The sequence below is a fragment of the Diadema setosum genome, chromosome 10, assembly GCF_964275005.1.
Source record: "Diadema setosum chromosome 10, eeDiaSeto1, whole genome shotgun sequence".
Taxonomy (NCBI): Eukaryota; Metazoa; Echinodermata; class Echinoidea; order Diadematoida; family Diadematidae; genus Diadema; species Diadema setosum.
The window spans coordinates 18,339,669-18,367,472 of NC_092694.1; the positions used below are offsets into that span (position 1 = coordinate 18,339,669).

Here is a 27,804-nt window from a genome sequence, read left to right on the forward strand (position 1 = left end):
TGTTACTTTGCATAGTAAAGATCCATATTACATAAATTCGTTTACTCTTGTCGTATTTTATATTCTATGACGAGACAAATGGTTGGCTTGATGTTTACAATTTGACCTTTCCCTCTCTAGCTAGCTGCTGCCACGCACGCCCCTGTGGATAGACATAGTCTCTGATGCTGGACGCTTTCAGCTCTGTGGAGTAACCAGGACTCTGTACAGTGAAGTTAGACAAGTCTTTAGTAATTAAAAAGAAGAAAAATCCTTTTCTGATAATGTTAAACTTAACAAAATTGGATGAAATCAATTAAAACAAAATAGTGAATATTTCATCATAATTGCTAATCACAGAAGAAAGTTACATAATTTTAAAGTCTCACATGTTTTCACAAATAAGTGATATTGGTTGCAACCACAGCTACATGTGTGATGAGGTGATGATGTCAGAGTCATTGAAGTAAGAGTCTGCATTGAATATTTTGAGAAAAATTAAATATGTTAACTCTTAATGTGCCACGTTCGCCCGCCCAACTCAGTCGACAGCATGTCAACTTCGCATATTCTGCTCAAATGCACAGACCCACCAAAACAGATCGATAAATGCCACAAAACATGAAATCATTCCTCGTGATTCTGTTCCTCTCATATTTAGCTTGCATTTTATGTGGTCATTGACTAGCAATTGGTGTTCCCTACGGGATTTGCGTGTAAATTCTAAGTTTCTCCTACTGTTTTGTGTGCAAAAGTCAGGCCTTTACAGTAATGTAGCTACTGATCATTTGAAAGAAAATTAATCATAGATTTGACATGCAATTTATATCAGAGCAAAGCTTGGCATTTTCTCTACAACTCTGCGCACTGCATGTCTAGCTCAACAGAAATTTTTTAAAAGTTACATAGATTTGAAAAACAAAATGTTTTCTCAAAGCATGACAATGTTGGTGTCTCAGAATAATGTGGCTCTCAGGGGGTTTCTACTGTACCATGGCACATTTAAAGAGTTCTAAACAGATTTACAAGGCTTACCTGTTGTGGCATGTAGCAAGCATTCTTGATGATGGATGGATACTTGAAGTGTTCAGTGAGATGGTCTATGTACTCGATAACCCTGGTATGACAGAGGTAATCATAAAAAAACTAGAAATGTCGTTTTGGTGACTGATATGCCTCCAGTATATCGCATAGTTCTCCCTATAGGTCTCGAGTACATCTTGCCATTGTGAGATGACAGTTTCACATGATTTTTCACATTTACGTCGATGTAGGGCAATTTGTCAATCAGTTGCAATGAAAACATCTTGACGGAAGAATTTCATGAATTTGAATAACAAAGCAGTACCCGCTGCATGCTATAAGGATTAGAACCAACACTTGCTGTCGGGTGAAAGTTTGGTGGTCTAGTGGAGATGACGCCTGTCCGGTGATCAGGAGGTCGTGGGTTCAAATCCTGCTTGAGTATGTTTGCCCATGAAATTTTTATCATGGCTACTATTAAAACACTGATTAATTCAGTGCTTATTTATTCACGTCAATGTAGGGCAATTTGTCAATCAGTTGCAAAGTTTCACATGATCAGTAAAAAAAAAAAAAAAACTGAAATGGCATGTTTGAAAGTTTGGAGCAACCACAAAAGTGTTGAATATTCACATTTCTTGAACCAGGTTTCATTTGGATGACTAAATTATTTCAGAGAGGAAGTATTTGAGAATGTGAGCAATTTCACTTGATCTTTGGCCCTAGACCTTTGACCCCATGGCCCACAACTTTCTTTGAATAATCACTAATTGTGACTCTGCACCTCAAAACAAACAAAAAGTCGCCAGGCATGAATTTTTAGTTAAGACCATATTCTGAAAGAGCAGACTTTAAGCTTTAAAATGACGTATAACTCAAATCAAATGAACTCTCCTAACCTATCTAAATATTGGAAAGAAAGCACAAACTCAGGAAAAGTGTGAACTGAGAAAAGAGGCTCTGAAGTACAGTGTCTATTCAAGCGCTTAATCTTTACCAAACCGTGCTGGCTGTGCCATGAATGGGACAAAAAACAGGAAGTAAACCAACAGAGTAACAACAATGAAGGGATTATCAGATTAAACTGAAATTAAGCATGCCTCATTAACACGTTCTGTCCATAATTAATGCCAATTTTCAAAGCAGTAGCACTATCTTTTCAAAAGTTATTATAGTTGAAAGTGAAGAGTGTGGACAAGCTTTTTCAGAAATGAAAAAGGGATTCTAAAGACACACCTAATCACACTATTCTACCAAAAATGTTTGAGATAAACTGCTAAGAAACACACTTTCCTGCCCGTTTTATGATACCAAATTTTAGCATAATGTAAAAGAAGATCCGCTCTTTCAGAAAATATGAAAAAGTCAAGTTCGGCTAGGTTGACCCATTTCACTTATTTTCAGTCCTCATGCAAAATCAGTGTGTGCGACTTTATGTTCGTTTTGAGGTGCACGGTCACAATTGGTAACATCCAATTTTCATAATACTTTTAGCTATTTTCAAAATGTTGGATACAAATAACCTTTGGGCCAATGGCCCAAAATTTTCCCTACAGAATCACTGTGCAGTAAAGCATGGATATACCTATCTACATACCTACCTATGTGACTCATCACATCAAAAGGATCCTAATTTGCTGACGGCTGAGCCGAGAAAATCAAGTTTGAAGTCAGATCATCAAAATCGGTTAAAACCATCAAATTTCTGTTTTGGGCATAATCTTGAAGTCTAAGGTTTTATCTGTCATCTGCCGAAATTTCGAAGCAAAATTATCAAAGGAAAGCAAGAAATTAGCATTTTTCTGGGCCATCATTTCCTGACTTTCAATGGAACAGAAACATGTCTGAAGAGTTGGATTTAGCGCCGCAGATAGACACCCCGCCCCAAGCAATGAAGGAGTGATCTCACTGGTCAATGCTTGGCATGCTGGTTATTGATTGGTGGTGTGTAGACCTCTGGCACTGAGCTTGAATGAACATTGTGGAGGTTGCTAAGAGCGTACTTTCTCTTGTTAGGAGGTGAAAACTGTTACCTCCCCTTGAGCACGATTGCTTCGGAAGGAAAACTTTGAAGGCGGTTTTCTCAAAACACTGATTTCCTAGACCACTTGACATGCCGTCTTTAAATCATCAATATCTCCGCAACCTTGTACTTTTATGAGTCGTGTTACATATGAAATGAAAGCGAAATGATAGAGCAAGGGAAAAAATGTCATGTCACTTTCGGAAATTCGACCTCCCAACTTTCAGATCCTTTTGTTGTAGCGGGTCACATTTAGTGTATGCATTGAGTAATCTCCAAGGTGTGGAGAAAATAGTGTAATTTTAGCATTAGATAATAGAATTTTATCATTTTGACTGGACATTTGACCTTTGACCTTTAACCCCATGACCAAAAACTGATGGTGATGATATCATACTTGGCACTGACATAGCTATTAATTGGGGAGTTTCTTCAATATAGTTCATTCACTTCTCTTGAATCCAATGAGGTAGAACTGAAGCCTGCATATGGATCTATGCCATTCATTTCCAGTTTGTAACAGGTCAAGTTGGTATGTTTGAATTGTACAATCCATATCATAGTGCACATTAAATCAACAAGGTAGGGTTCCAAACTTGCTCAACCATAGTTGATAATCATGTTAGAACGACTTTACTGATGAAAAATACTAAAGGGTAGTGTACGTCAATCCATACCATGGATCTGTTGACATGGAAAAGGGGAGTGAAGTCAAGCCTTTCACTACACGGTCCTCTTTCATTATTAAGTCAACAAGCAAGCAAGCCATACCATACCATGGCAAATTATGGTTTGGTGTAAGGGCACACAAAGGATTGACAAAGTACATGAGGAGGTTCTTTCCAAATGGTGCTAAATCCACTTTTGATGGCAAGGAGAAACACAAGGAGAAAAATTTGAATTTTTCTTCCCATTTTTCTTTCCATGTCCCATAGGAATACATCAAAATGGGATGAAGAAAATGTGTCTTGGAAAAATTTATGCTTCCACACTGATTTGGAAGGAATTAGTACTTTTTGATATTTTTTAGATTTAGCACTTTTTGGAACAAAAATTTTTGGATGGTCACATACAACACATAAATGTTGTTTTAATGACAGCTTTCTGTGAATTTGTGTATTTTCTCTGGGATAATTTTCTATGACTTCAGACATATTCTCCTATTTCCTCCTTCCCTTTGACAAATTCATGTGCATGGAGATGAAACATTTTACAGCTAATAATAACATAATAATTACGTACTGTAAACCGAGGAATGTTGGTGTGCATTTTACTTTTACGAATTTCGCGAGAGCCAAGATTCGCGAAATTAAAATGCACGCGCAAGTTCTTGCCTCCTCTATATGAATTGAGTGTTACAGGTAACTCGCAAAAATTTCATGCCGCAAAAAAGGTCGTCGGTTTTCCTCAGCTCATCTCTCCCCTTCCATTTCTGGGTTTTTTCAGCTGACAAGCAAAAAAGAAAAAAAAAAAGGTCCTCAGTGGAAAAACATAACCTTACCGCGCCCACACTTCAAGATCTCTATCTATTTCTATTTAGTGCCACTTACATACTTCCGGGTTAAAAAAAGTGTGGGGGCCCAAAGTGATGACACCTTGTGTATTCCTTTGTATGGTGCACAAAAAGTGTGGGGGTCCGAGCCCCCATGACCCCCACGGTTCTGCCAGCCATGTAGTGCACATTAAATCCACAAGGTTGAGTTTCAAACTTGCTCAACCACAGTTGATGTTATGTAGAATGACTTTACTGATGAACTAGAAATGTCACTTTGGCGACTGGTATGCCTCCGCCATAATGCACGATTTTCCCAATAGGTCTAGATAGTACATGTGGACACTGTGTGATTACATTTTCACAAAATTGGCAAAATATTGGAATGACAAGTTTGTCACAAATGTGTTGAATGTTCACCTTCCTTGACGTAGGTTTAATTGGATGAATAGGAGAGCATGTATCTAGGGATTTAAGGACTTTAACTTGACTTTGACCCACACATACATTTAGGCATTGAGTAATTTTCAAGATACAGGTGTGGAGAAAAAGTGCAATTTCTGAATTGAATAGTAAATTGTTACCATTTTCATCTGGCCCTTGACCCTAAAATTAATAAGATAATTACTTTCAGGTAGAACATGCATAATATGTACTAAGTTTCAAGGTAACTTGAGTCACTTCCGAGATATGGAGGAAAAAGTTAGTTCAGCACTTTCACTTGATCTTTGACCTTTTGACCTTTGAGGCAAAAAGAGAAAAAAAAAACTTTCCAGAGAATTTCTATTAGGTTACACACGCATACACCAAGTGTAAAAAAATAACCCTGCTGGCACTGCATAAATATGAGGGTAATAGTAAAATTTTGAAGTCTCGCACTTGACCTTTGACCCCTGACCTTTGACCCCATGAACCCTACATTCTCTAGATAATCACTTCCAGTCAGTACATGTATATACTACGTTCCATGAAGATACCTTGAACAATTTTCCAAGGTATGGAGAAAAAAAAAGAAGTTCTAATATTTTTACTTGACCTTTTGACCTTTGACCTCATGACCCAAACTTTCACCAGAGAATCTTAATTGGGTAATACATGTATACACTAAGTTTCAAGAAAATATCTTCAGGCATTCAAGAGATATGGTGGAAATAGTGAAATTTTATGTATTTGACCCTGACCTTTTGACCTTTGACCTCATGACCCAACCTTTCACCATAGAATCTTAATTGGGTAATACATGTATACACTAAGTTTCAAGAAAATATCTTCAGGCATTCAATAGATATGGTGGAAATAGTGAAATTTTATGCATTTGACCCTGACCTTTTGACCTTTGACCTTTGACCTCATGACCCAAACTTTCACCAGAGAATCTTAATTGGGTAATACATGTATACACTAAGTTTCAAGAAAACATCTTCAGGCATTCAATAGATATGGTGGAAATAGTGAAATTTTATGTATTTGACCTTGACCTTCTGACCTTTGACCTTGAGCATGTGCACCCAAAAGTTGATAGGCACAACTTCACCCCCTAATACACATACATGCCAAGTTTCATTAGGATACCTCAACAGGTTTCGATAGTTACCTTGTCCACAAAATTTATTACGGACGGACGGAAGGACGGACGCACGGAAGGACGGACGCACGGACGGACGGACGGACGGAAGGACAGACGGACAGCCCGAAAACATAATGCCTCCGGCACCACTTCGTGGCGGAGGCATAAAAATACTAAAAGGGTAGTGTAAATCAATCTGTGCCATGGATCTGCTACCATGGAAGAAGAGGAGAGAGTGAAGTCAAGCCCTTCACTCCATCCTCTTCTTTTATCATCAAGTAAACAAGCAAATGAGCTCCATAAAATGGCAAATTATGGTTTGTGATAATTATGTAAGGGCACATAAAGGATTGACAAAGTACATGAAGAGTTTCTTTCCAAACAGTGCTAAATCCACTTTCAATGGCAAGGAGAAAAACTTGGATTTTTCTTTTACATTCTCCTGAATTGTTTGCATGCAATAACTTTCCATGTCCCATAGAAATACCTCAAAATGGGATGAAAAAAATGTGTCTTGGAAAAATTTACGTGTCCACACTGATTTGGAATTAGTGCTATTTGATATTTTGTAGATTTAGCACTTTTTAGAGCAAAAACTTTTGGATGGTCACATACAACTAATGTTGTTTTAATGACTAGTTTCTGTGAATTTGTCTATTTTTTCTGGGATAATTTGCTATGACTACACATTCTCCTATTTCCTCCTTCCCTTTGACAAATTTATGGGCATAGAAATGAAGCATTTCACAGCTAATAATCAGGTAATATGTGGGTCATCTGTAAAGCTGGGCAGCTACACAGACAGGAATACTATTTTAAACCACCCTGGCCTTACTACTGGATCAAAGTACAGACAAGCATGCACATAGTTTTTGATGGGATCCAGCTGGATTTTGCACCATTTGTAACAAAACTCATTTTTCATTGTCTGATTTCTGTATTTTCTCACAAGAATTTCAATACTTTAAAGAGTTTATTATGTGGGACAACTGAAAATGAATACATTTACAAATGTATGTAAAAAAAAGTACAATTTGATGAAAAATGGATTTACCACCTTTTGGAAAGAATCTTGGCTTCACATGTATATCTATATTCATCACTCTTCATTTTCCCTTTAAGCATGTCTGTCTGAACAGTGAAATTTCTGAAAGCGACAATCAGCGAAGAACTCGCCTCCCTTCCTTAGTCCCAGATACACAGACATAGTCAAACATGCTGAGATGGTGCACCAGCTCACATAGCAAGACTCCACCGGCATGAGGACAAACGGGCACTGCATGGATGGGTGTATGCACAGAAATATAGCACAGACCATTATCCACTACCTGTTTCATGGCTTGACATATTCAACATGTCTGAGCAATCAATATGTTTCACAAAAGAATTTCATCATTTTGTTGACTACAATAGATCATGCTAAAGAAAAGTAACAGAGTGAGTGTGTTGCTTAAAATCTAATTATACATGTATATCAATTATAATACGAAGTGACTTTAATATTTTGTAGTTCTTGCAGTTGACTGAGATAGAATTCAAAACTGTATATTGACTAAAATGCAACTACAGCAATCAAAATGGCATTGTACAGTTGAAACATAAATTTTGCAATCTCCTTGCCTACAAACACTTAATCCCAATCAATTCTCGCCACCGACAAAAGGCGATATCAAGTGATATCGTACGATACCTCCGATATCAAACCTCTCAGGCCGGGGCAGTAACTTCCGATTTCATGCGTGTGAGCTAGCTCGATGCGCTACTGGCAAATGTTTTTTCCGTACATGGAAACGCTATGGGACATGAATTATTCATAAGTTGAGCTGTGTGATCACTGTGTGCGTATGTACGTGCTTGCTATTCAGTTTACATTCGATTCGCAGTTCATAAGTGCTAGCGCCCTACGTAACCCCACTAGTAATATGCGGGGAGCGGAGAGCATCGTGATTGTCAGCCCGGGCAGCTGGCACCTCGGCGTGGTGAGCATGGTTCGAAGAAAATGCAGTCAATTGTAGAGAGCAGGTACATGCTCAGCTCGCATGAAATGTGACAAGCTACAACAAAAGGATTCAAAAGTCGGGAGGACAATTTTCTGAAAATGGCATGACATAATTCCCCTACTCTTCTGCTGTAATTTCATACATAACTCAACTCTTAGACGTACTCGGTTTCAGAGATAACAATGATTTTATTAGCGCATGTCAAGTGGTCAAGGAAATCAGAGTTTCGAGAAAAACGCCTTCAAAGTTTTCCTTCCGACGCTATCATGATCAAGGGGAGGCGAGACAGTTTTCACCGCTTGACAATAGAATGTATGCTCCAAGCAACCTCAGCGATGTTCATTCAAGCTTAGCGCCAGCGGGTCTACACACAACCAATCAGTAATCAGGATGCCACGCACTGACCAATAAGATCACTCCCTCGTTGCTAGGAGCGGAGTCTAGCTGCAGCGCTAAATCCAAAGCTTCGGACACGTTTCTGTTACATTGAAAGTCGGAAAATCAAATCCCAGAAAAATGCTGATTTCTTGCCTTTCCTTTGATCATTTAGCTTCGAAATTTCGGCAGATGATGGACAAAACATTACACTACAAAATTATGCCAAAAACAGAAATTCGATTGTTTTGACCAATTTTGATGATGTGATTTCAAACTCGTTTTTCTCGGCTCAGTTGTCAGCGACTTTAGAATCCTTTTGTTGTAGTGGGTCACAAATGTACAACTTTACAAGCTACAACCTCTACAGCCATAGGCTTGGAATTGATGTCACATTACCACTATTTGTACATGCATAAATGGCCAAATAAGAGCTCTTCCGAAATCTTTTGCATGCCCTTTTTGTCGATCGGGTACTAGTGTTCGTAAATACATCGCTATGACAGTAGGCCTAATTCATACTTGGCTATGAAGTGGACATGTATTCACAATCGACTTCTCAGTGCTGCCAGTGACCTGAGCATCACAAGTGCACTTTCGAAATACGATAAGATCATTACCAATCCACATGTAAACTAATAATAGTAGATCGAACTTCAGTAGAGTCTTATTCTGCGTTTTCAAACTAATTAGTCAATTAGACGTACATGATATGTGAGCATGATTGTATCCAATGTACAGAGTGCTATGCCTGCGTGCAATGTGATGTGTGTTATGTTAGTATGTTGTATATAGAGCTATCGCAAGCGACAGTTCAGTTTCCTGCAGTTGTTCACTGATCGTGCGAACCTCGTGAGTGCAGTGACATGTTTACGCACGAACGTACGTATATGCACAACACACACGCACACATGTCCCATAGCGTTTCCATGTACGGAAAAAATATTCACGGCCTGCGGCCTGCGAATGTGGTGCACCTCTACTGCTCGGAGCACGGATATTTGTCCAGTTTTTTCCTTTTAGCATCATCAGAAGTACACTCTGCTGCCTGACAGAAAAACCCCATGGTTTAATGGATAGTTATATTCGAGAAATAAACAAACTAAAGTATAAACAAATATATTTCTTTGGATCCAAAACAAAGCTGGCAAGTTCGCCAATAGAAAAGGACGTACACACGCAAATCAAAAACCGGACGTCACTGCCCCGGCCCTAGAGGTTCGATATCGGAGGTATCGTACGATATCACTTGATATCGCCTTGATATCGCCTATTGTCGGTGGCAAGAATTAATAGGTTGGCATCCCTTGATGATTGATCAGTTTGTCTACCAACACTTATTATTTGATGTAGTCAACCTTTGTTGTCTACCAACCTCCAAACTTCTTGGCCATGAGGATGACAGAGAGGATCTCATTGACCCCACCGATCCGGCAGCTGTCGATCTGGAGTATCTGGAGTGCCTCTGCCTGAAGGAATTGTTTGAACATGACTCGGTTCTGACAATGCTCCCCTGTGGCCACCATGATCCCAAGTGGGTTAAGAGCCTGAAAGAGGTGCATTTTAACAGTTGGTAGAGGCTGGTATGTATAAAACCATTTGAGTTATCACAGTTGTTGGAAAAATTTTGATCTGTTACTGCAGCTTTTTATAATAATAATAATAACAAGGAAAAGTAGAAATTACGCGGTGCGTAATATATGCCCCCGCCGGAAGTAGCATTTAGTAGCAAAATGTACAATATACAGGTAAAAAGATGAAGGTCAAAGGTCAAAGAAGTCAAAGGTCAAAATTCTATGTAGAAGTTTTGAAGCCCTCACCTAGTGCCATCACATAAAGCAAACGGAATCGAAATCGGGTTAGAAATGGCGAAGGAGTAGCATTTTGTAGCCAATGTACAATATAGGTAAAAAAATCAAGGTCAAAGGTCAAAGAAGTCAAAGGTCAAAATTCTGTGTAGAAGTTTTGAAGCCCTCACCTAGTGCCATCACTTAACCCTAACTAGGCCGGGGGGGGGGGGGGGGGGGGGGCCTCCGAGGCCCCCCCCCCCTTGACGTTTCGCGCGATGTATCGCTATCGCGAGAAGCTATCGCCGCGACGTTTCATGACTTTTTTCTTTCGAGTCTCCCGCATCTTTTGACACCAAATTTGCGATGCCCGGATGCGCGGTTCCAAAGTTGCGCATAAATATGCACGTGCATGTCAGACCAAAAATTGCTCAAAAACGTGAATTTGTGTACAATTTCAATGCAAACTGTGTTTACAGACAAATTTCATAAAAGCATGATTATTTTGGGGTTATATTGATTAAAATCAATTAATAACGCATTTTCTTGTTCGGAACAATGTCACGGACAAATTTCATCAAAAAAACAATGAAAAACATAAAGTCGAAAAAACAAAGAAATACATAAGAAATTCAAAAAACAATAAAATACTTAGGAAATTTTTTCTGATTGCGCAATTTTTTTCTCTTACATTTGCTAAGGACACTGAAAAGAATATTTACACAAAAAATGTGCCTGTTTTGAGCTTTATTTAGTGATTTATACCAAATTGTCTGTTTTCACGCATCATTATGCATAAATTAGCATAATTTAGTGTAAATTATAATTTTTGAAAAAATTAACTTCTGGTACTTTAGATTACATCATAGGCAATGCGCATGCCAATTTTCGTCGCGATCGCGCAGTCAACGGCCGAGATCCGGAGGGGGGGCCTGGGAGGCCCCCCCCCCCCCCCCCCGGCTCTATCATCTACCTGAATAGCCTGGCCTAGTTAGGGTTAAAGCAAACGGAATTGAAATCGGGTTACAAATGGCAAAGGAGTAGCATTTTGTAGCAAAATGTACAATATAGGTCAAAAATCAAGGTCAAAGGTCAAAGAAGTCAAAGGTCAAAATTCTGTGTAGAAGTTTTGAAGCCCTCACCTACAGTAGTGCCATCACATAAAGCAAACGGAATCAAAATCGGGTTAGAAATGGCGAAGGAGTAGCATTTTGTAGGCAATGTACAATATAGGTCAAAAATCAAGGTCAAAGGTCAAAGAAGTCAAAGGTCAAAATTCTGTGTAGAAGTTTTGAAGCCCTCACCTAGTGCCATCACTTAAAGCAAATGGAATTGAAATTGGGTTACAAATGGCGAAGGAGTAGCATTTTGTAGCAAAATGTACAATATAGGTCAAAAATCAGGGTCAAAGGTCAAAGAAGTCAAAGGTCAAAATTCTGTGTAGAAGTTTTGAAGCCCTCACCTAGTGCCATCATATAAAGCAAACGGAATCAAAATCGGGTTAGAAATGGCGAAGGAGTAGCATTTTGAAGCAAAATGTACAATATAGGTCAAAGGTCAAGGTCAAAGGTCACAATTGAAATTCTGTATAGAAGTTTCAAAGCTCCCATGTAGTGCTATCATATAAAGCAAACAGAATCGAAATCGGGTTAGAAATGGCGAAGGAGTAGCATTTTGAACATTTTGATCACACACGGACGCACACACGGACGGACACACGGACGGACACACGGACACACGGACACACGGACGTACGGAGCCCGTTTCATAGTCCCCTGCTCGAACTCGTTCGGCGGGGACAATTAGTTGATATTTTTAGAGCACCTTTTCCACTGGATACAAAGTGCTATGAGATGTCATCCCTGGTCGCCACAGGAGATAAAATATATACAAATAACCAGGCAGTGACAATACAGGTCCAGTGCATATATAGGGATATCAAAATAGGTAGGTCTTCAAATTTTATGAAATAAGATGCAAACTAGGATTTGAACATGAGGGACTGATTATTACAGCTTCAATTATGAGGGTCAGACATAATGGACAAAATAATATTTTTTATTTTATTTTATTGAAACATATTTATTCAGGATAGCTTGATCAGCATGAGTTGTTTTTCATCAAGGTCCTGAGATAAAACATAAAAATACAAACAAAAATTCAATCATTACAATGAATTGTCATCAGTATAAGATCCAAATCAGCTGCAGTAATTGAAGTATCAAACCAGATGAATAGTTAATTATTAACAATATAAAATTCATATTCTAAAATTCACTTCACAACTCCTTTGTTTGTATAATTCCAACATTGCATACAGACAAGCCCTGTGATCTGTCAGCGTGTATGGTATAATGTATTCTATATCTCCTCAGCCAGGTTGAGGGGATCGAGTAAAAGTTGACTCTTGATATGCAACAATGTTTCTATCCATAAAATGATAACATAGTGTAAATGATATATTGTTCATTATCAGAAAGCAGAAAAATTCAACCCCCAGCTAGGAGTTACTGTAAAACATGATATATTCGCAGCATGAATTTTTTGCGAATTGGAGCCGGCGGCCTTTTAGGCGGCATGAAATTTTGGCATTCAATACATACAATGTAGACAAGAACTTTTGCGTGCATTTTAACTTCACAAATCTTGGCGCTCGCGAAATTTCGCGAAATTAAAATGCATGAAAACATTCCTCGTTTTACAGTACATGGTAGTTTGGTATTTGAGTCTGTTTGTGTGTGAGTGTGTGTGTGTGTGTTTGTTTGCTACAAAATTATTTCAAGTGAAATGAGTTGTGCTCCAGTTATTGGTTAAGAACACACACAAATATATTGCACTTGTTGTCCTGATAGAGCTGCAAACATTCTCAATTCTATCCTGGATTGTATAAACAAAAAAAAACATTAGACACAACTAAATCATAACATGGAACCTTATGTAAACAGAAAATTGAATCAAAGCTTGTGCCAAAAGAAGTCAGAGTCATGAATGTATATGCTGCCCTCTTGTGGTCTGTCTTTGAGAACTGGCCACCATATTTCATAATCTGCCCTCACAACCTGAGAGAAATATATAATATTATCATCTATATAGGACGTTTTAGCGGCGCATTAAAAACGCGTATTGTAGTCCGCTCAATTTTTACCGTTCAATATCAGAGCATATTGAACGAAACGCATAGGCCAACGTATTAATTCCCCATAGGCTACCGTTGTTACTTGCCGTTCAAGATCACACCATATTCAATTCTGTCTCGTCTATTGCGCGAGCGTTTGCTGAATGCGCAAACGCTTGCTACTAGTGCGCGTCGTTTTTTTGTTACAATTCACAAGCGCGCAAGCATTTTGCTAGTTGTCTGTTTCATGTACGCAGTTTTAGGGGCTTCCCCTTTTCAGCGCTGGGATGTGACTGCCGAGTCAACTTCAAAGACGAGTAGAAGCCGGGTAATTTTGTGCAGTTTACAAATGCTTGCTCTACTTGATTGTATAGATGATAATAATTATATTGGATGGCCTTGATTCATGGAATACCAAGGAATATTGCACTCGTTAGGGCCAATATTGCACTCATCTTCGATTCGTGCAATATTGGCCCTAACTCGTGCAATATTCCCTGGTATCCCATTCATAGCCATCCAATATAATATAAATATTGCTGATCCATGTAAACAGATCAATCAAGTCTGAGGTTTGTGAGTGGGTTGACAATCCAACCAGATTTAAAATCTAATCTAGGACAAAAATAGGGCTAGCAAGGCATGGAAAAGCAAAGAAATAAGGTCACATTCTGTTATGAATCTTCTCATATAAAATGTATAGTATGGGTGGGTTCATGGTGTCTACTGCACTGGACTTCGCTCTCAGGCTGTTGTTAAGCAAGCTTAGTTTTGATACGGCACTTCTGTGCACTTGCCAGTCCTGACATCTTGCACAAATCTTATACAACTCAGAGTACCGTACTTGATAATGTAAAATACAAAGTGCATAAATACCACACAGGATAAGGAACTTTAATTTCCATTTACAGTCTTTCACATCGATGAAGGATTGGATTATAAAGCAGATACGGTAAAAGACCTAGGCATTGGTATATATGTCAGTCTGTTACAGTATTAAAAAGTCCAATAGTCAGGATTTATTCTACTCACATGTTTGGTGTTTTTTTTTTTTTTTAGCCATATTTTGACATGTTTTTGCCTTTATAAAGCTCATCACTGAGGCAATTGCCACACACAACACTGTATAAATAGGACAAACTTTGGAAAGCTGAACATCAATGAAATACAATATTTATAGAATTTTGATTTCAGCTGTGAAAGTTTAACTCCAATCTGAAAATTGAAACACTTACATTTGAGTTCATCCATCCTTTGTAATACCTTTTAAAGGCTGTGATGCTTCAAGCCCATAGATGTCAAGGCCAAAGAGCAGCTTGGCATAAGATTTTTGGGTGCATCAGCACCACCCGAATGACAGAAGTGGGGAGAAAGGTTAGGGGTCTCCCCTCCTCCCATGGCAAGGAGCTTTAGCATTTTTAAGCTATAAATCATGCATTCTAGTGCATACTACATGTAATATTTTGGCTTTTCTGACAAGCAAAAAATATTTATTGCCTCAAAATGGTTTTGGGGGTTTATTTTTTGAGGCATGAGAACTTTAGGAAGACCCTCTAGGCCGGAGTCTCATGCCTAAGGCGTGAGATTTGACATGCATGCTTACCCGAGAGATGGTAGCATGACCCATGATGTCATCTGGTGAGATGGGTTCCTCGATCCAGTATGGTTTAAACTCTGCAAGTCGTTTCATCCAATCTATGGACTGGGACACTTCCCATCTCTGGTTACAGTCCATCATCTAACATCATGACAATTAGTGAATAAAGCACAAAATTGTATGCAGAACTCTATAAGAGAATTGATGATCAGAGGAAAAGAGGGTGTGTGTGTGCGTGTGTAGGTGTCTGTGTGTGCTTGCATGCCTAGTGAGCTGTGATTTCATTCAACTTCATTAAGTCATTGTTTACGGGGGTGGAATTCATGTTGCATATTCTAGCTGTTACTTGGTAGGGCAAACCTCACACAAGCTTCAGGATTATTTGTACTGTGAGCACTGTTTGTGTACAAGGTATGAATATGTAATCACCACAGTCTTTATATAACGCTATATGATTTTCTGTTTGTATCTATGTCCACTTGAATTCTATGTTGAATTTCCAAATAAATACATAAATAATAGTAATAACAATAATAATATAATGAACTCCCTTATTCAATATGATTGAATGAAGTGGACGAGTAGGATGTGAGCGGGAACTCTAGGACTGCATGGGGGGGGGGGTAAGAGTGTAGGTAAAGAAGGTTTTATTTTGTGTGTATGTTAGTGTATGAATTTAAAATGTATGTTATGATCTTCGGGTCACCCCGCTTATTATGATCTGTTTCATATAAGTATTGTTGATTGCACATTGTTTGCATTCATTAAAGATGAATGTTATGTCATTTAAAAATTATAGAGATCATAAAGATTATTTAAAAACAATAAACAAAGTGTGTGAGTGATTGAGTGAGAGAGAGTATTGTCTCACATATACATGTTCAATTGGAGTGGGTACTGTAGTCCTGTCAGTGGGGTGAAAGGTGGAAAGGGTTTGATTACTGTACTCTCCAATATTTTTTTTAATGTATCATGAGCGATGTACATTTGTTTTTAAATGAATGATGATCATGCAGAAAATTTCATTTGTCTGTTTTTTATACATCTAACTGAAAGTTTATGATTTATAGAATGATGTATTGAAGAAATTAAATAAAGATTGCTGAACAAAACATACATTGCACACAAATCCATAAAGACCATCATCAAGTCATCATTAGTTGTCAATACATTCACATCTTGTTACCATTCCACTTTTCATTATATTTTTCGATTACCACTGCAAGTCAAAATATGAGGCACTCTCGAGTCATAAACGAAGCAATTGGGTCTGATAATATCCTGCAAAGAAGATGGGATATATTTTTCTTTTGATGGTGCTATGCAGCCCTACTCATCAATGATTGAATATTTCTGTGAACTCACCAAGACTTTGTCGTATCCAATCTCCTCCCTAAGGAGCTGTGCCCTGCGGATGTCATCATTAATGTCTGCTCCAATCTTCATTTTGAACCATGTCCATCCCTCACTGAGAGCAGCTCGACATCTCTGCATGAAGGAGGAAGACAGGTTCAAATGGATTCATTGCTGAATGCGTATTCACGGTACTCAATCAGTGCAGACCTGGAACAAAGTAGCTATTAGCCTTCATTCCAGGAGCACCAGTTTTCTAAAATCATATGATAATTTGTACATTTACCCCACAAATCAAACATACAGTGGCTGTGAATAAAACATTAACTCGATTGTTTGTCTGTGATTAGCTCTTTTTCATGACCTTCATATTTCAATTTTGGAAGACTGGTACCACTGGGTCCTGTATCAAAAATAATGGCAACTGATTTTGATTATAAATCTTAAAATGACCCATTATGCAAAATAATTATGGAACAAACCTTCACTGGAGTACAGACAATTTTTGTATGATACAAGCCATAGAGATGTAAAATATTGTTACGGGTTACAGATACTGCTAGAATGATGGTGTCCCTTAGACCAAATTTTGAGCTCATCATGGGTGAATTGGTTGGGAAAGCAAATCATTTTCTTTCTTTTTTATGACAAACCTGAGGGGAAATCACCACAAAATATCAACCATGTGCCAAGGCAAGACTTCATCCAACTGCCTTTTTCCAGATATGTTCTTGTTTTCTTTCTTTTTATCAGTCCAGCAAATGCATCAAGTATTATACACTGGTAAATTTTATTAAATTATGTGAATATAAAATACGTAAATTTACTATATATGACAAATATACAGGAGATGAATGAATAGCATATCATTGAGTGTTTGTCCGAAGAGATAAATGTCCTTTTATGAAATACAGAAGTACTTTTTCCCATACTGTACACAGAATATGTGTGGGGAATAAGAAATGGGATTGATGTTGGGTAAAATAACAGTCTATCAAAAGTGACAGCTACACAAGCTATCATTCATTGAGATCTAGAGGCAAATGATCGCTATACCAAGTTTTTAACAATTTTTATATGTTTCTTTACCTGTCGCAGAGTCTCATCTGAGTAGCCGAGCCAGGCAGTGGATGTAGTGTATGCTGGGAAGCCATTTTTGATCAATTCTGCTTCTGTTGGAATCAAAATTGAAAAGGGAATTTGATTAAGCAGTTGTACTATGATGTACACTGTAGAGAAAAAGAGTAAAATCTTACAAGTTCAATATGAAAAACAGACTGAAATCAGAGGAAAAATAAGGAAGTTACGACATTTTGAAGTTTTGCTAATTTCTGCAAAACAGTTCTTGTACAGTGGATTATATGCAAATGAGTGAGCTAACCATGTCATAACCTCACAATTTTCCACTGGTCATGTACACAAAAAAAAATAAAAATATGAGAATTCAATGTTTTCGACATTGAAGTCTGAAACATGATGTTATTCCTGGCTAAATAATTTCGGTAAAGTGATCCATTACATATACCAGGATTTGAGCCTCGGGCATAATTGCGTTTGAACAAAAATCTGGACATTTCAAAATCTTATGTACAAACTATATGGTAAGTTTTGAGGGAATGACTTGCTCACTTTGCCATTTGCATATTCATATTGACCATTCAAGAACTGTTTTCTGAAAAATTAATGAAACTTCAAAATGTCATAACTTCCCTATTTTTCACCCATTTCAATCAAAATTTTACTGTTGAACTCGTAATATCTTACTCTTTCCTATCAGACTAATTTATATTTGGACTGGATTTCCCCTTGAACAACACAATTTACAATATATTGGTAGTGTCGGGGTTAAAGAAATAATGATTATGATAATAACAATGCAAGTGATTTATGTAGATATTGGTTCTACACTGCATGGGCGAATATATCACAAATTTCATAAACCCTGAATAAAGGTTATCAAAGGTTACTATGTTAGGTGGTTTGCCATGAGTCCTTGAAAACACTTTTGTGCTTGGTGTAATATCAAGTGGCCATTATCAATGATGGACCCAACCCACTGCCAACTAAATGCACTTAAAATGCACTTAAATACATCATACTGTAATCATGTCTACAGCAATAGGAGATATACACCATACCTCTCTCCCCTTTGGTGGCTTCATTAGCTCTCAAGATCTCTAAAGCCTCTTCCTTGGTCAGGGCATCAGTTCTGAGTGGAGAAAAGAATACATCAAACATAAGTCTGACCTCATTTGAATATTCATCATCTACCCAAACAACTTTTCCTATAAAACTAACAACATTTGAATACATATGATAGTGCTCAACTAAAGTAGTCCATGTGGAATCGTAAGTACAAAACAAAAGTAGGCGCTCTGTGTCTTTAGTCACATTGAGGGCAGTGAGTTGGCCCAGTCGGTAGCACGTCTGCCTCACGATCCTAAGGGCCCGGGTTACACGTAGAACCTGAGTCTGGACTGAGCAATGTTGTGTGTAATCATACCGTCCCCTCTACCAAGAGGCAAAACACTCTGTTCCTCGGATAGGACATAAAATGGAGGTGCTGTGTGTGAGAGAGTAAGAACTCATGCACGTAAAAGATCCCGCTTCATTCATTCATCGCAAAGAGCAGTGTGTTTAACCCAGTGAAGTGGTTCCACCCAACATCCAACTGGACCCCATGGAAGACCAGCTTAACGTAGCTGAATACGGGCTATCCAGACATCTTATCCGATGGAAATGAACAAACGAATTTCACTACAAACACTAAACACATAATTGACATTTTGATATCATGATTCAAGGCATGTAAAATATTCATATCGCTAGTGTTTTACCAAATTAACAGTGTTTTTACTCAAGTATATAATTAGCAGTTGTTTGAAAATCTACTGATACTAAACTGACAAAGATTTCTGGAACTACACCTGAAATTAACACCTTCCTTTCTTTTCTTTCTTTTTTTTTTTGCATCAGTTAGGAGTATTCTACTTTTGATTGTACAGTGTATGCATACTTTCCTGAATTCATTTGCCATGCCTGTTTTAAAATGTACCTATATCAATTATTAGAAACTTGCTTTCTTTTATTTTTTTTTTTGAGGGGGGGTGGAGGCATTAGCATGTCTGCTGAAATAGACCAGTATCAAAACATGTAATCACATTAACAATATCATTAAACTGCCATTTGCTTCTCATTGTAATTATGAACAAATTGAAGGAAGTCTAAAGTGCTGAATGGCTTCCTCAACAGGTACGTAATGCCTCCTTCCTGCGATTGTCCAACAATTTGTGACCCGCTACAACAAAAGGATCCTAAAGTCGCTGACGGCTGGGCCGAGAAAATCGAGTTTGAAGTCACATCATCAAAATCGATCAAAACATTCGGATTTCTATTTTCGGCATACTTTTGTAATCAAATGTTTTGTCTATTAACTGCAGAAATTTTGAAGCTAAATGATAACAGGAAAGGCAAGAAATCAGCATTTTTCTGGGCCATGATTTTCCGACTTTCAACGTAACAGAAACGTGTCCGAAGATTTGGATTTAGTGCCGCAGGTAGACTCCGCCCCTAGCAACGACGGAGTGATCTTATTGGTCAGTGCGTGGCATCCTGATTTCTGATTGGTCGTGCGTAGACCGCTGGCGCTAAGCTTGAATGAACATCGCGGAGGTCGCTAGGAGCGTGCCTTCTATTGTCAAGTGCCTCCCCTTGATCATGATAGCGTCGGAAGGAAAACTTTACAGGCGTTTTTCTCGAAACTTTGATTTCCTCAATCACTTCACATGCGCTAATAAAATTGTCGATATCTCCGCAACCGAGTATTTTTATGAGTTGTGCTATATATGAAATTAGAGAAAAAGAGTAAGGGAATAATGTCATGCCATTTTCAGAAAATTGTCCTCCCCTGACTTTCGGATTCTTTTGTTGTAGTGGGTCACATTTTATCCACTCAGTAACTTCACCTACATGTATCTAAAGTCTATCACGCTGACAAGTTGCTCAGGTGTCTACAAGGAGAAGAAGCAAAGAAATAAATGAAGATTAAGTATCAGATTTCAATAAGATGAATACATGATGTCATGGTCCTTACAATGTATGGTGTACGCTTTCTAAACTGAGGTTTACCTATTGTTGGAAAAAAAATGTAGATACTACAAACATAAAGTAGCAATATTCACTTCATGCCAATACTGACAGTATTCATTCACAGAAAGTTGAATTTTGAGAAAATGAATTCAACTCATTGCAAAATAGTAGTTGATTTAATTTTATGTGATTTCCAGATCAGAGAAATGTTTTTCACAAATATTCATACAAGATGTCCTATAAAAGGGTGAGTTCATCGCTGAATAACATGGAAGCTGTGCTTCAAGAATTAAATCAAGGTTTCAAACAAACAAAAATATGATCTTGATCAATCCCCTTTCACCTTTCTGTCAAAGTGATATCACAGAAATTGGTCAAGATATACTTTTAATCACTATGAAAAAAACAAATACACCTGTAAGCATATGACCAAGAATAAGACTACAACTTTAATTTAAAAGCATAAGCATTTCCTTCTGCATACTAGTAGTTCTTCAGTTATTAATAGTCCTATTCTCAGTTGGAATGAATAATCATTTGACATTATCACCACTTGAAATTTTGGAGCTGATCAAAGTTTTTGCTGCATTTTGGGTAAATGAATTCGAGGCTGGTGGGTAATGATACAATGTACTTACCATGTCAACCAGAAGTTTCCACAATGGCTGTTAAAAGAAACAAATTGTGATCAAGATGTTATAATATGATTTATAATCTGATTTATGCTTTCAGCATTTTGTATCAAAGTTCCAGTCTTCATGTTTTGGAAACATCTTTAACCCGACAAATTCAAAAATCAAAATTTTACATAAAATCCATTTGCAGCCTTTCAGATTGAATATTTAACTCTTTATGTGCCACATTCGCAGGCCCAACTCAGTCGACGGAGTGCAAAGTTCACATATTCTTCTCAAACACACAAACTCGCCTAAACCAATTGATAAATCGCCAAACACCACTGTAGAATGAAAGCATTTTTCACGATTCCATTCTTGTCACATGTATTTTGCATTTTATGTGGTGATTGACTATCAAGCGTTGTTACCTACTGGATTTTTGAGTAAATTTAAAGTTTCCGTCACTGTTATATTTGCAAAAATTCACACCTCTACAATAATGTAAGTACACTGTAGCTACTAATCATTTGAAAGAAAAAGAATCATAGATTTGTCATACAATTTACATGAAAGCAAAGCTTGGCATTTTCCCTACAACTTTGTTCATCACATGTCCAGGGTTACAAAAATCTGTAACAGTTACACAGAATTGAAAAATAGAATGTTTCCCCAAAAGTGTGAATGTGACTACCTGTATGTTGCTGTCTCAGAATAATGTGGCACATAGGGGGCTTACACCATGGCACATAAAGAGTTAAACCATGACTGGTGGACACATCTGATGATGACAAAGTTAGCAGGACAGTTGAAAAAAAAATACTCTGTAATATGAAACATTACTGATACCAAACAGATGATGTGGCACAGTTTGTATTTTAAAAAGCTCATACAGGAATCACGAGAGCCTGATGTCTTTGAAGAGTGCAGCAAATGGATGGGCCTTAGTCTGCAAGTCTCAGATCAACCTTTAATTTGGATAGTATCTACTTCGTTTCATGGCACCTTGCCCCTGAGCTTAGCTAGGCAACTCATTTGGATGTCTGAATACAACAATCTTTTCATGCACTGATCAATAGTTCATTTGGGGATGTCTGTGCTACTCAGTTAAAGAATGCATGCCAAGAGATGTGGCAGCGTATGAACAACAGGAAAAGAAGGATTGATAGGGTATCTTGGGAACAATTTTGAGTCGAATTTGGCATATAAATAAGTTTATTCTTTCATTGTGATATGTACCATCACTGTATGCATGAATAAAGATCTAACATACTCCACACCTGTGGCACTAACTCATGGATGGCAGAAATATTGGCTTTGATGCCATTTTGGTTTTCTAATTTAATCAAACATACACCTTTCCTTCTCTCTTGGCCCAGAGGTCCCAGAGAGCGTTCATCATGGCCGCTGTAGCAAGATGAATGACACCTTTCTCTGGACCAATCTGAATGGAAAACAACAAAAAAGAAATGAATACCTGTTTATGCTTGAAGTTCAAAAGCTCTAGCCAGAATCTTTAAAATATCTCTCCGATACCTGAGGTTGGTAATTTGTATTCACTATCTACAATGACTTGCTGAATACACCATTCACGTAGACACCTGCCGAGCATACCTGAGAAGTCTTCAACAAGTGAATGTTCAAGGTAAATTTGTTACTGACTTGTCTGTCTAAACAGCTGCCTGCCTGGTTGCTTTTTTTTTTTGTAAGTCATTTGTTTGCACTATTTACCAGTTGTATCATCCTAAATGACTATGTATAAAGTACTAATCAGCTGCTCAATTTGAACAAATCTGCATATTACAGATTGTTGTGTGATTACCTACACTAGGTTGATATGAATTCTTCACACTTTGAGGGAGTACACATTCAAAACAATACTTGGCTTTCAACCTGGAAGGCTGTAACTATGATGTGTCATCGCATCAGGAAAATAGGAAAATGAGCCGGAGGTGTTTTTTTTTTTTTTGGGGGGGGGGGGGAGGGGTGCTTTGGGTGATATGAATTCATTAGATGATGTGCTTCAAATACAATTAGCCCTACTTCATTACAAGGAAAATATCTTTTATAATAATGGAAACTAATTAAAAGTTATAAAACTGTAACAGTTATGTTGCCAAAGTCGGCTCTATGCATATTTTTTGCCTTTTATAATTTCCACCTTTATACAGGTAATATGATGATGCATCACAAATTGTGAGATTTTGTCATGGGTTTTGATCTGCATCATGTAGTTGATTGAGAATTCCTTTGTACAGACAAGAGATCATTCTCATTTATAGTGATCTTACTCAGAGACAGCCTCTTCTGGAGAAGTCGTATGAGGACCACAATGGTAGTGTGTGACAAAATTATCTGTATTTGCTTAAGACATCTTCCTTTTTTCTACTACAAAGACTTTCTTTTCAGCATAAAAATGTTGTGGACAGGTTTTTGATGAATCCTAATATAATCTAGTCACTCACCCATCTGAGCTGGGATTCACTCGTCAGCTTCCGCCAAAATGAAGCAAAATCTCCAAAGATCTCTGACAAGTTGACTCCGACAACAAACGGAACCAGAGCATTTACCCCTGCCACAACTTCAAAGGCAATAAGAGATCATGGCCAGTATTAGAAAACTTCACAAGAGTATCAAATATTGCTCAAATATTGACAGCATTGCACTTATGAGTAGGGAGTTGAAAGAATTAGCACCTCTCTTCCCCAAGGATGGATGAACAATACATAAAACACAAGATGAATTTCACTGAAAGGAACACACTCTTTTGAGAACATGAGGACCATTTAAGAAGTCATAACCTATACGTTCCCCACCCAAACATAAATTCATAAATCCAACCAATAAATGTTTCACTCCTGAAAGACACATCCTATCCCAGATTCCCTTCATACTCAAGCACAATTCCCTGCATTAGATCTACTGACACATGATTCACTCTGGCAACACCCTCCTTTAGTCCCAACCAACAAAGAGCAAGACTTATGGTGAAAGAGCCTTCTCTCTAACAGTCCCCACACTCGAATTCACACTCGAATTCTTTCCCCACTACTGTTCATGTAAATAAATGTGTACCACAAGTCTGAATGAGAGAAGAAAGAAACAAACAAACAAAAAATGCTACAGCATCAGTTATTTCCAGTTATATTTACAATTTTAAAGACAAACTGCTATTGATACATAATTTGGTATTTCTGCATGAGCATCTGTTTTCATGTGCAGTGTAATAAGAGCTCTTCAAGGTAAAATATGCACTTAATATCACTGGCACTGATTATCTAAATGTTACTGTTATATCTTTATAATCATCAGAATCAGAATCTATATTTCACAGATTTGCAATCTAATTATTTTTGCGCATACAAGGTGAATGGCTCATTAGCATGATGTTTGCTACCTACCAACTTCTGTGCCCCTCCCAATGGTGAATGTGGGTCCGTGACCCTCGAGGCCATCTCCAGCATCTGTCTTGATGATGACGTAGGCACAGGAGAAGTCTGGATCTGTATGCTAATAGACATTTTAAACATTGGCATATCATTATCATTATTTATTTGGCATTTCAAACACAAAATCATATTACATGATATAAGGATTGTGGTGATTCTAGGTGCATATCGCTGGTTGCCACGGAGTAAAAGATAAACTTAACCCATTGAGGACAGACTGATTTTGCTACAACACGCATTTCCCATAGACACCTGCCCAAGTATACCTTGGACTTGCCCTCAACAGGTTAAAAGACAAACTCACCAAGGCTAGAGGCCTTCCTCCATGACCAGTGCAACACCCAGAATCAGCTACATCAATGTAACAAAATTAAAAACAATATCAAATAATTTTTACACATTATTACACATAAATATGAACAGAATTCATATTTGTTTTGTTTCCTGGAATTCTTGTGAGATTACTGATGCCCCCCCCCCAAAAAAAAAGAACAAAAAAAAAAGAGACACAACAAACAAAACAAAAACAAAAGAAACATTAATCTATGAAAACAATCAAAACATTTCTTCTACATGTAGGCCAAGGCAGTGTTCCAGAATGGCAAAGCTACATTGATGCACCCTTTTCACTGAGGATCAGTCCTTTACCTTGTGCTGATTAGGGATGCTTCCCTAATTTACTAGGAGGCTTACTAAACATGTCAGATCATTTTTTTTTTCCAACAATGATTCTCCTTCAGGACTATTTTGACACACAATGATTTCTTGTAGTGCAGCTTTCACAAATTTGCAATTTTTCTCAATATTCTACTTTCCAAAGTACATTTATTATATTTAAATAAGTAAATAGTTAGTGCTTATGCATTGCTGGTTTGAGTAAAAGGCAGTTCCTGTCTATAGAGGTGGAGTTGGTGATGCACACCTCATTACCACCAGTTTTAGTAGAATTGACTGAGAGTTGTACAGCCTAGTATTACATAGCATTCTCTTTGTACGTTGTACATGTAGTGACTGCAAAGGTCTAAAAAGGACAATGTAAGGCTTCGGTCACAACTCAGAGCAGCGACCAACTGATTTGTAGCCTGCTCGGTCCCCGCTGAAATTTGTGGCACCGCCCAGCAGTTTTTAGAGATGTCGAGCAGGCTATAAAAACCAACCGATGGCCGAGCGATGCCCTGTCAATTTCCCATCGGTCACCAGTCGAGTTTAGGTAAAAAAAACTGCAAAATATGGGGATCTTCTCCGCGCAGAGACTGAGCAGTCACCGAGCGATGCCCCATTGGCAACTGGACGATCTCCCACTGGCCACCGGCCGATTTTTGCAAAATCGCTCAGCCACCGACGGGTGATCGATAGGTCATCTACCGGTGTCCCATAGGCGTACCAGCGGCCGCCCGCCGGTCTCTGCTGTAAATTTCTCACGAGCTACCTGGGTTTATTCATGTAGCTATGTGATTTGTGACGTGATAATTGATTAATTAAGATACAACTCGAGGCAAAAGATTTAAGAGTTAAATTACCAACTACCAAGCCTCAGCTATGTGAAACCTCAGATAACTAGAAATTAGGAAATAATAATAATAATAATAATAGTGTATACTTTTATAGCGCAACAGTCCATCAAAAGATGCTCATGGCACTTTTAGTCTTAAGGTTAGGAGAAGAAAGAAAGAAAGAAAGAAGAGAGAGGGAGAGAGAAAAGGAATTATGTGACATCTTCACTTTTGTTTTGTTTCCTACAACATGTTAAACAGATATGTTTTTAGGGATGATTTAAATGATTCCACAGAGGATGACTGGCGAACAGTGACAGGGATATCTTTCCAAACTTTTGGTCCAATGTGGGAGTAAGAACGAGTTCCCCAGGAATGCTTAACCTTAGGTATCTGAAATGAAAAGGAAGTAGAGGATCGAAGTCTGCGAGGAGGGTTATAACAATATAAAGAATTCTGGAGATACTCGGGTGCAGTTGAGTGAACTACATGATACATAAGAAGAGCAATTTTGAAAATAATTCGCTTTTCAACAGGAAGCCAATGGAGAGAACGTAACACTGGCATAATGTGAGCAGTTTTCCTACTATAGGTCAGTAATCTTGCGACAGAGTTTTGAAGACGTTGTAGAGCGTTGATTTGTTGTTGTGACATGCCGAAAAACAAAGAGTTACAATAATCTATTCGAGAGGAAATAAGAGCATGTACGTTGTATAAGCTGTTCAGCTGCTGTTTTAGTGAGATATTTCCGAATAAAACCAAGATTACGCAACTGGAACCTTACAGATTGTGATACATACGCAACATGATATTTGAAGGACATGGTACTATCAAAAACAACACCAAGATTGCGTGCCTTTTCAGAAGAGTTAATAACACTGTTACCAATTCTCAATTGACACTTCTTCATGTTAGCCTTTGTCAGCATGTGTCTTGACCCAAGTACCAGTAACTCTGTTTTATTGTCGTTCAACTTTAGTTGATTTTTGCTCATCCAACCTTTGATTTCATCACCACAACATCAACACAAATTTCAAGTTGTTTCAACACTGATGCTGCTATAGTTTCAGATGGCGGGAAGGAAACAAACAATTGAATGTCATCAGCAATCAAACAAAAGGGAGGAAAACCCAAGATGGAATTAACAAAGATTAGAATAGATCAGAATTTTCCAATATATCTTTGTTTGCTTCTATATTTTACAGTATTTTTTAAATTTCTATCTAATTTCATATTTTCATTTTCCCACCTCTTGTCATTCATTACTTCTTCATTCAATAGATTTCGATAAATGATGAAATAACCAAACCATATAAAGTCTACATACCGGTATCGACCTACGTCTACATAATGGACACTATTTGCTTTCATCTCTTTTGCCCCAAAGTGGTTGTTCCTGTCTTCCATGTCCGTCATGTTGGTTGCTGAGATGTTGAGATGTTGAGATGTTGGTGCGGATTCCTTGCCTCTATTCTTCCTCCTGCTTCTTCCACATTACCCTGGCTTCTCTTCCCCGTCTATTCCCTGGTTTCCTTTAGTGTTTCTGCCATTTTATTTTTCTTATTTTTAGTCCTTAAATCGCTCGACAGCAACCGTTCAATCCATTCCACTGGTTTTCTTTTGTGCTTTTGTCATTTTTGTCTCTATTAATTTTTGTTTCCTAAATCGCTCGGCAGCGACTGCTCGATTAGGTCAGTGCCTGGGCGGTTGCCGCTCAGGCACCGAGCGTATTTTGGGCAGCGAGTGAAAACTGGTCGGTCGCAGCTGAAATTTTAATTCCGCCTTAAAACTTCAGCGGCGACCGACCGATGCCCTAAAAATCAGTGGTGCGCCTGGTCAGTCACCGGT

The 27,804-nt window shown here is 38.0% G+C and overlaps 1 protein-coding gene across 1 annotated transcript; it reads right to left on the reverse strand.

Moving 5' to 3' along the window:
• Positions 1–27,372, reverse strand: LOC140233830 (mitochondrial enolase superfamily member 1-like). The gene is made up of 14 exons (XM_072313922.1): positions 27,298–27,372; positions 24,416–24,524; positions 23,480–23,595; positions 22,372–22,458; positions 21,039–21,065; positions 20,281–20,321; positions 18,450–18,520; positions 17,401–17,483; positions 16,324–16,446; positions 14,965–15,099; positions 9,835–10,006; positions 7,261–7,360; positions 1,015–1,096; positions 1–202 (listed from the first exon to the last, which is right to left on the reverse strand). The coding sequence occupies exons 1-14, from the start codon at positions 27,370–27,372 to the stop codon at positions 95–97; spliced, it is 1,329 nt and encodes a 442-aa protein (XP_072170023.1). The 3' UTR covers positions 1–94.
• Positions 27,373–27,804: the final 432 nt, after the last annotated feature.

Excerpts from the sequence above, each read along its gene's own strand:
- LOC140233830 (XM_072313922.1), bottom strand. The coding sequence starts at position 27,372 with ATGACGGACATGGAAGACAGGAACAACCACTTTGGGGCAAAAGAGATG. Across the intron at positions 23,596-24,415 it reads TGGGAGGGGCACAGAAGTTG|TTGTGGCAGGGGTAAATGCT; the intron begins GTAGGTAGCAAA and ends TTGCCTTTGAAG. Across the intron at positions 21,066-22,371 it reads GGGCCAAGAGAGAAGGAAAG|CCATTGTGGAAACTTCTGGT; the intron begins GTGTATGTTTGA and ends TTCTTTTAACAG.